The sequence below is a fragment of the Antennarius striatus genome, chromosome 16, assembly GCF_040054535.1.
Source record: "Antennarius striatus isolate MH-2024 chromosome 16, ASM4005453v1, whole genome shotgun sequence".
Taxonomy (NCBI): Eukaryota; Metazoa; Chordata; class Actinopteri; order Lophiiformes; family Antennariidae; genus Antennarius; species Antennarius striatus.
In genome coordinates, this window is record NC_090791.1 from 7,977,454 (window position 1) to 7,987,435 (window position 9,982).

Sequence of the window (9,982 nt, forward strand, 5' to 3'; positions counted from 1 at the left end):
GGAGTGTACAGGATTCCAGCATTTTTTAATAGTAGAGGCTCACATGCTCTTTTTACATGTCTGCACAAATTTCACAGATATTGCACATCTAACTGCTGAGATTTTAACATGGGACAAAGTTCAACAATGGTACACGGACCTTGGCAGCAAATTGTTTCTCTTGCAAATTGAACTTTGGAATTTGGGTTTGAGATCAACTGGGACACTGAAGGAGGACTTCCATCCCAACTCAGATTACTTTATCTGCTGTCAGCCCTGCAGATCAAAGAGAGCCCCACAGATACAGTGGTTTATAGAACTTTTACAGAATCGTAACAGGATCAATGTATTTATAAATTCTTATATATATTTCCGGGGAATCCTGAACGCTACTTGAAGGGATAGGTCTATATTAAGTCAATCACATTGTGACCAGGAACAGTTAAACCACATTCTGCCCTGGAATCTGTGTTATTTCCTGTTAAATCAGGCCTAGGTCTTAGTTTCACTTTCTAAACGTCACTTCTTATCCTGTTGTTTTTTTTATGGCCAGCTTTATTACTAAGCAGATAACAGGAAGTAGTTGTAGTGGGCTTCACCCCACGAAGGGATGAATTTCTCTGCGCGCAGAATTTTCACCCTGTGCAAAAATACAGTACTGTAGTTGGTTAATGTTTGTGCCCATTTCTGGAGAGTCGATCTTTATTTCCATTGTGTCTACAGGACTTAAATCTTAGAGCAGGACAGAGGATTTAATGCGCTTAGATCGCTGTGGCCTGGTGTCTGGAACAGCGCTCCTTTCCACCGACCAGAGATGGATCCATTGGATTTCCTGGAGCCAAAGGAACTGTTGGTTTTCTTCCGTCGTCACAAAACAGAACTGTCCTGTTTGGAGAATCCGAACACCTTCCTCAATCAGCTTAGGGATCACAACCTGATACCTGAGGACAGATACAAGGTGTGACACTCGGGAAAGCTTTTGGTATCAAGCCCCAGTGCGGAGTTTGAATGAAATGCGCGTGGAACGGAGTGGGAAGTGCGTAAATGTTAATGCAGTTGCGCATTTATTTATACCCAAATAAGTAATATGCGTAAATCAGAGTTCATCCTGTATTTTTGTGTGTAAACCTGTACAGCGTTTAAACTGTGATTAAAAATGGCTAAAAGTCAAATGTGAGATATTACTGGGCAACAGCAATGTGAATTTTAACTCTTAGCCCCTCTTCAGGAAACGCAAGCAGATGCTGCGATAAACCTGCAGTAAGTTTGGCTAATAGGAGGTGGTAAAAACAATTTATATACACTCTCAAACCTTTTATGCTTAATAGGTCAGTGAATATTGTTAAAATACACATACAGTACCACAGCGTCACGGTTACATTACATGAGGTGATTCGATCCATTCGTGATGTTAAAGCTGATCCAATTAATCATTTAAGGTCTAAATTATTTTAATTTATGAGATGAGAATCGAATAATTTTAATTGAGCAAATTTAAAAAAAAAAAATTCCCATCCATCTTTAGAGAAAATCATGAAAATAAAGTGTGTTATAGATTTTAGTTAAACCCCTCTGTGGTGCAACGGCGTCTGCCCGGAGTTACCCTGCAAGTCCGCTACAATATGCTCCAGCAACCACGGTGATCCCCAGAAGCAGATAAGAAGATGAATGAATTAATGTCAAACCCCTTTTTCTCTGTGCTTTTGTGCATTTGCAGAAGATGATTCGCATGAAAAGTAAAAATAACATGAAGCAAGCTCTTTACGACGTTCTGGACTGGCTGGAGAGAGAGAAGGCCCAGCACATTACAGTGTTCTGGATGTGTGTCTTCAAGGAGCCCATCATGAGTATTTACCCCAACCTGCGAATACTGAGGAACAGCCTCCTAGATGGTCAGTCTCTCTTGAGTCATTCTCTCTCTCTGGACTTGTTGCACCATTATTAGTTTGTTTGCATTAGATGAGGTTCTTATCAGCTGTTTGGACACATTCACACCAAGCAATATCAGTTGTCCATACTTTCCACCACTACCCCTTTTGAATGGAAGTGTGAACGCTTTCATTTGCCTTTCTTGTTGGTTGTGCCTTGATGGTGCCTCACATTTCTGCATAAAGACCAGTTGGAGGAGGGCCACTGTCAACTCTCATGCAATTTAGCTCAGCTCAAAACAGATTCCGATTTCAAATGTTTAGAGTAGATGGGATAAAATACATTACCCGGTACAAGTACAGTATTCAGCAGAAGCTAGAGAGGTGGAGGTTTGTCCTGGAAAGGAGAGGAATGAAGATAAGCTGCAGTAAGACAGTACATGTGTGTGAATGAGAGGGACCCAAGTGGAAGAGTGAGGTTACAGGGAGAAGAGATCAAGAAGGTGGAGGATTTTAAGTACTTAGGGTCAACAGTCCAGAGCAATGGAGAGTGTGGAAAAGAGGTGAAGAAGCGTGTCCAGGCAGGATGGAACGGGTGGAGGAAAGTGTCAGGTGTGATGTGTGATAGAAGAGTTTCAGCTCAAATGAAAGGAAAGGTGTACAAAACTGTGGTGCGACCAGCGATGTTGTTTGGTCTAGAGACAGTGTCACTGAGGAAAAGACAGGAGACAGAGCTGGAGGTAGCAGAGATGAAGATGCTGAGGTTCTCTCTGGGAGTGACCAGGAAGGATAGGATCAGGAATGAGTACATCAGAGGGACAGCACATGTTAGAGGTTTTGGAGATAAAGTCAGAGAGGCCAGACTGAGATGGTTTGGACATGTCCAGAGGAGAGATAGTGAATATATTGGTAGAAGGATGCTGAGTTTTGAACTGCCAGGCAGGAGGCCTAGAGGAAGACCAAAGAGGAGGTTTATGGATGTAGTGAAAGAGGACATGAAGGTAGTTGGCGTGAGGGAAGAGGATGCAGAAGACAGGGTTAGATGGAGGCAACTCATTTGCTGTGGCGACCCCTGAAGGGAAAAGCCGAAAGGAAAAGAAGAACAAGTATAATATTCAGCAAAGAAATGTAGCTCGGCATCCAATCCTTAGGAGCAGGTAGTGACATTTTCAGCGTTTAGTCAAGTGGATTGGTGAAAGAAACAAACGTAATTCAGTGTCTTCATGCATCCCAGGTGGTGCAAGGTGCGCAAGTTCTCTATTCAACATTATATACTTTTTTCTTCACTTCATTTATGGCCACATGTATAATTACAGGTTCTTTCCAGTTTGGCCCACAACTGCCCGAGAAGGTGGAGAAAAGAGACACGGAAAAGGGGAAAAGGAACGGGCTTTCAGAGGATGAGGAGGATGGTGAGACAGAAGCAAATGCAGTGAAGACGAAACAGAGGAGGAGTAGCCTGCCTGAGGAGGAGCAGGCTAGTACATCAGCTCCATCGACTCCGAGTCAGAGGACAAAACGCAGAAAAATAATTTTCTGTAAGTTTCCTCCTAGTGATGAAAATTTCATAGAACCATAAATAAGTGTATACGTTTTTCTTTATGAAAAGTTTACTGTTGAAAATTAGTCTATTCAGTCTAAATGCCTGGAAGATTTTTTCAACCTTGTGGAATCAACAGGAAACAAAAAGAATATATTTGATTTGGGATAAAGGAATCAAAATTAACTTTGTTATTCTCTAGCTTCTCCTCTGAAGAAGGGAGAGAAAAATGACATTTGGAATTGGCCCATGTGGAGGTTGCAGCTGCCTGTTACCTGTGGGAATGTCAAGGGGATGCTGAACAGAAACAAGCTGGCGAAAGGTAAGCAAAACTCCTTTAAGAGAAAATTATTTTAATTCTCTTACATACAAAAGAAAAAAAATGAAAAAATACTGATAGTAAATTCAATGCGAGATTATATTTGAGTAATTTTTTTGTCTTAAAAACATGTAAAAACAAAACCTCTGTCATATGATTGGCTGCTATGCTCTCCAAACCTTCGGAATGTTTCAGGGGAGAAGTGTATCGAGCACAACAAACAGAGGTTCACTCCTGGTGAATTTCAGAGGTTTGCAGGAAAGGAGAGCTACAGGAACTGGAAGTTGAGCATTCGATGTCGGGACACCCCGCTGGGAAAACTCATTCAGGTCTGTTGAAGGGGTTTTCTGCTTTGGGAAGAAAATGAAAGCGCAATTTTTTTGACTCTTCTTGTTTGTGTTGAAACATTTTCAATGTTGGAGTACTTTGTAGGATGACTTCACACACGATTTATCATTTTATCTTATATTTTTAACTAGGAAGGTCACCTGAAATCAGGCAAGTTCCAAAGAGGACGTCAAAAAGTAGGACAATAAACTTGTGAAAATGATTAAAAAACTATGACTTTGTTGTGTATTGTCTTCAATCACTTATTCGAGTTTTATTCTTCTTTGTCTTCAGGCCAAGAAATTACTCTTCCAATCTGACAATTCAGCCACAGCTGGTGATCTATCTGTTTGTCTTTCTGTAAAAAGAGACACATTCTTAATAATTTTTAATACTTGATTTAGAAATAGACAAGTAATATTGAAACTGCTTGTCACGGCTCCTTTTTTAGTATCTGAGGAGGAAAATGAAGATGGAGATGAGGAGTGTAGCTCAGACCAGGGAAACCAGACTGCATCAGCCAGCAAAGAAAGTTCCACAGAAATTACAGGTACCATTTCGACACAGAAAATCACAGTTGAATACATTTTATGCTAACACATAATAAGACAAATTGCCCCAGATGTCTCTGAGATGAAGGAAACAATTATGCTAACCATATTCTCAACATATGTCCATCAGATGAAGAGGGAGAGAAGGACAAACAAACTGAGCAGCAGCCAGAAGACAGCCATGACAGCAGGAAGACGTTCAGTGTAACATGTGGTACTTTAACTGGGACTTTACACAAGCTGCGGTTTGCATCAGGTATCTGTGTATGAAAGAAGGCACATTTGTGTATCTGTGCAGTAATTCCTGATTAATGTCTGTAATGAACTGTTGCTCCATCGGGGGATAATCAGCTAAACCAACCAGAATGTCTCCCTCCTGAATTCTCACCACCAGGGACCTGTGGAAAATGTATTCGCACGGAGGTGAGTTGGATGACCCCGATGGAGTTCATGGAAGCAGCGTCATGCCAGAAAGACTCCTCCTGGAGGATAGACATCAAGTGTGAAGGGAGACCACTCAGTGACCTAACAGAGGTAAGCACGGTCTGGACTGTGTAAGGTTATACGTAATCGTTAAGATGTCTGCTGTGTAAGGTACAAGACATGGTTATGTTAGTTACTATTCCAAGTACATGCATGGAAACTCCAGCACCACAGCAACACTAAGTACAACACTTATAACAGTTGTTGTGTAGTTGAATAAACAATCATATTCAGAGTTGTACATAATCACAAACACTTTGCAACTGTTGAATCACAGTAAAAGCCATCATCATTTTTTCCCTACATATGTGCACATTAAATATCAAAGGCAGGTTAGCGAACAGTTGAAAATAGGTATGATATGCCTAAACTATGAAACAGGAATGAGGAAGACATTGTTCATTTGTCTTTTTCAGGCCAAAATCCTGAAGATCCACTCACTGCTGTGCAATTGTCCAAAGTGCGCACCAGAACCTCAAGACCTGGTAACTATCTTTATCGGCTTCAGACAAGCAAGAGTTCCACATTCTGCAGTCACCTATGCTCTGATTGAAAATGGGATTCATGACCCCCCCCCCCCTTTTAAATAAAGGCCAAAGGCTCACTTATGCTTCTCCTTTTCCATGTATGGACGTCCACAAACTTCCAAGCGCCCTTTTCATTTACATTTACATTTACATTTACATTAATCAGCATGTCAACAAGAGTAAGTAAGAATGGAGTTTCTCATTCATCCAGGTCATGGTGATCCTTGAAGGCTGAACCTGAAGCACTGTTTAGCATTTGAGGACATTTCCCCTCTGAGCTAATAAATTTACCAGTGTGATGTGCATAATGTATCCCTAGAATGACTAATAACTTGTCTGTCATTCAGCTACAAAACAATTCTGCATTTATGTTTTTCCATCAATGGATTAGTTCGAAAATATAAAGTCACAGCATATGATTATACCCTTTGTAAATGTATACTTGTCATGTCTGCCTTCTCAGGAGAATCAGAAAAATGACGACGAGTGCTTCGTCTGTAAAGGTGAACAGGAACCGCTTGTGGTTTGTGATCACTGTCCTCGCTCCTTCCACCAGAACTGTCACCTGCCTTGCATAGAGGAAGCAATTGTCGGGTGAGGACATGCATGAATAACGAAATAATTAAAGATGTTGGTGATTTCTCTTTTGTGATATCATTTTTGTTGTTTTTTAAACTGTAAGTATTTTATTATGGCAAAGGACATCTTGTTTTCTCCATATGACTGCACAAATTGAAATAAAAGCTATTAGACAAGGACATCCTTTGATGCACTGAAAGTGTTTCCACTTGTTGACCCATCCACCAGGACCAGATATTATTTTCTTGTAAATCTCTTCTCCAAAGGGGTCAGTCTGCAGGAGTGAGGAGGTGCAGTCCAGAATCAGCCATCCTGCAGACAATCCCTGTCTCCACCACTAAGCTCCTAGATAGCAAAGAGCCGTACCGGAGAGGGAATGAAACCAAATATTTCTTTCACTCTATGAATCCTACTTTAATATACACAATCTTTAAATTTCCCAGTTTGGGATCAATAGAGTGCATCTTATTTTATCTTATCTTAATCTTAGCGGGGGTTAATAGTACTTTTGTGGAGTTGTCGTTACTGATGTATTACATTCATTCATCTTCAGAACCGCTTTATTCGTCGTAGCGGGTCATGGGAAGCTGGAGCCGATCCCAGCCATCTTAGGGCGTAGGGTTAGGGTTATGGGTTTTTTTTTTCACAATCTTGTGTTTACAAGATTTAGAATGCATTTCACAAACATAGGGAGTTCCAGGAACCCGACCCAAATGCTACCAATCCTGCATCCATTACATTAATATGGTTAAAATTATAAAAAAAATTTTTTTTTAAAAAAGGTTAAAATTAAACTAAAACTTGTGACTGCAAATAATTTTTATGTGTTAATTTTATTATCTAACATTTATGTGATGATAATTTAGCATTAGTGTAAACAGGGTCGCACCACATAGACATACAGATATCTTAAAGTGATTTGCAAAGGCAACCATGTTTGTGTTGTGTTTGTGTCTGTGAGTAAACAGGGATGACAGCCCGTGGATTTGTACATTCTGCATATACAGACGTAACAGACCCTACTATTATCTCGATGAACTGAAAAGAGAAGACGCCATGGCCCGTCGAATATCACAACACATGCTGGTGAGCATTTGTTAGTAGATCTTTATCACTGTTATACTGTCATTGCTTCCTCACATCTGTTTCACTGCCACACTCTCATCCCTCTTCTCTCATACTTAAACAGGAATGCCAGTACCTCCTCCTCCACTTGTGCGGTGCTGATGACGAACAAATATTTGCCAAGAGCCCAAGTCTCCATGTAAGTAATTGTTTGCTGTTCCTGTGCAAAGGAGGTACATTTAATGAGAGGGATACTGGAAGAATCACAACATCTTCAGGTCTTTTTTTTAATGTTGGTCCCAACACAACCCATTTCAGTATCATTCTTGCTTTGCACCCACAGATTCCAAATTACTCAACCCTGATTGAGACTCCGATGTGGCTGGGCATCATAGCAGACAACCTCCAGAGGCAGCACTACCAGACCGTTGGAGAGTTCGTGTCCGACATCCTGCTCATTTTCTCCAACTGCGCAACATACAACAGAGTAAGAAACTTTGTCATCAAACATATCTAGGTGATGGCCAGGGTTGGAGATTACTAATATTTTTATGTATGTTATTTACAGGATTTGATCAACTGTTAAGTTTTGAGAAGGTGACAGGATTTATTATCTTATTACAGGACAATGCTGAATTTCTGGATAAGGGCAGCAGATTGAAGAAGATATTTGACATAGAATTGAAGAATGCATTCAACATTTGTGAATAGGCTGTTGGTAGATTTTTGTGCTGTAGTTTTTAAAAAAAGTAAACATTCCTGTGCTGTGCTGGCGGCGCATCCGGGGTACACCCTGTCTCTCACCTGTAGAGAGCTGCAATGGGCTCCATCGTGACCCTGGAGCTGCAACGCTAAAAAGCAGCTGAGGACTAGATGACCGTCTTGTCTGAAAGAGGATATCTTTTTCTGTTACCCTCTTTTCCAGTCTTTTGTTGCACTTAGGCTTATTGTTTTGTGATTTTATTGGGTGAGCTCTATTTTTGGTCATTTCATTTTCTACGTAAGATTGAAAATTTTTTTAAAAATGTTTTAAGTTTTGTTATGTCCTCCATTAGCACTCTCAAGTTGAATTTATGAATTTCAAAATATGTCAATATTTTAATTAATAATATAATGAATTAATTACACTGTATTGTCTATTTACTGCTTTCATTTGACTATATATTAGTAGTATCTAGATGTGTTTTAAGTTTTAACACAATGTCTTAATGTATCTGAAGTCAGATACGTAATGTATAGGAGGCAGCAGGTTCTGTGCTGCTTAACATTGTTGTCTCACAGTAAGCAGGTTCTGGATTAAATGCTGATCTGGCGCTTGTCTGCTCAGAGTTAGTATGTTCTGTAGGTTACCCTCTATGTGCTCCAGCTTCCTCACACAGTCCAGTATAGAACAATGTAGTGATTCCATCCTGTGTATGTGAATGACAGGGTTATATCTCTGTGTTATCCCTAAGGTGACCTGACGGTCTATCCTGGGGGAGTCCTCCTCTTACCCAGTACTATTTAGAATGGTAAATGGGTGGATGGAACATGAAAGTATATCACAGGCATATGAGACCTGAATGAGTTTATAAAAGCATTTTATAAACTCATTCAGGTCTCTGCAGAAGGTCTGTATGAAATAATGTCACTTGTCTGTGTTGTAAGGGGCTCATCTCCAAGCTTGTTTTTCTTTCATGCTATTATGTATATGAATAAAATGGTAAATTACAGACTACAGGCTCAGTCCACTAGGTCTTGGACTGGGGACCGGAAGTCGCCGGTTCGAGACCCAGGTGGCCCAAAACATTTGGAGTGTGAGCTGGCAGTGGGAGGTGCCATCTCACCTCCCGAGTACTGTCAAGGCACCACCTTGCTACAAGCTGCTCAGCTGGGGGCGCACCTGGTTGGAGCTGCCCGACACTTTACCTCCCACTGTATATTCTGCATGCTTAGAGGAACCCTTGTGTGTCTGTCTCAGGTGCCTGTACAAACATTTATATATGTATGTTAATCTGTAAATGTGTGAAAAAAATAATTTCCCCAAGAGAAATTAATAAAGTACTTTTTACTTTCAACATTAGAAAATGTAGAACTAACCAGTATATACATTTTTGTTTATTTTTAATGAATAATTTTTGTTTTTTTTAATACGTTTTTTATTGATTTATAATAATACACCCACTAACACCCACTGCCCTCATGTCTTCCCTCACTACATCCATCCACCTTCTCTTTGGGCTTCCTCTTGCCTGGCAGCTCCATCCTCAACATCCTTTTACCAATATACTCACGACCTCTCTTTTAAAATTGTACAGAATAAAAAAAAACCTGAATTCACAATTAAAATGTGGCGATGTTTACCATATACTCTGGACGCTTTGTTTGTTGAGTGATGAAATAAGAACTTTTTTAAAGGTTATGAAGTAAATGCAGGAATTATTATCCAATAAACTATAAACTTTATTTTTCTGTGTATTTTTTTAAAGAACCAATACTGTATATAATTGACAATGACATAATTCGGAACCACGTAACCCAAGGTATACCTTTATTAGTAATACGAAGTACTTAAAAGTCAACTTGCCCATATTATGTACTGTATGTGGCTCCTTGTATTTCATAACATTATTAGTATTGATGATCTACAGCAAGAAGTGTTGCTGCTCTTATTTCTAAATTTGTGTTTTAAAATAAAGTGTTAACGCACATCGCTCATGGTCCCCTTGGATTTTGCTAACAGCCGCTAGAGATTGTGTAATCTG

The 9,982-nt window shown here is 39.9% G+C and overlaps 1 protein-coding gene across 4 annotated transcripts; it reads left to right on the top strand.

Moving 5' to 3' along the window:
- Nucleotides 1–583: 583 nt before the first annotated feature.
- Nucleotides 584–9,847, top strand: sp100.1 (SP110 nuclear antigen, tandem duplicate 1). Of its 4 annotated transcripts, none has more exons than XM_068336756.1 (16): nt 584–937; nt 1,697–1,871; nt 3,164–3,385; nt 3,590–3,709; nt 3,902–4,035; nt 4,186–4,230; nt 4,328–4,370; nt 4,485–4,583; nt 4,715–4,840; nt 4,979–5,118; nt 5,484–5,552; nt 6,058–6,188; nt 7,181–7,259; nt 7,363–7,437; nt 7,582–7,725; nt 7,863–9,847. In XM_068336756.1, exons 1-16 carry the CDS (start codon nt 794–796, stop codon nt 7,947–7,949), a joined length of 1,833 nt encoding a protein of 610 aa, XP_068192857.1. In that variant the 5' UTR covers nt 584–793; the 3' UTR covers nt 7,950–9,847. The 4 variants fall into 4 exon arrangements, with proteins under 4 accessions (XP_068192857.1, XP_068192856.1, XP_068192858.1 ...); XM_068336755.1 differs by having other exon boundaries at nt 7,142–7,259; nt 7,863–9,846; XM_068336757.1 differs by having other exon boundaries at nt 7,142–7,259; nt 7,807–7,947.
- The last annotated feature ends 135 nt before the right edge of the window (nt 9,848–9,982 follow it).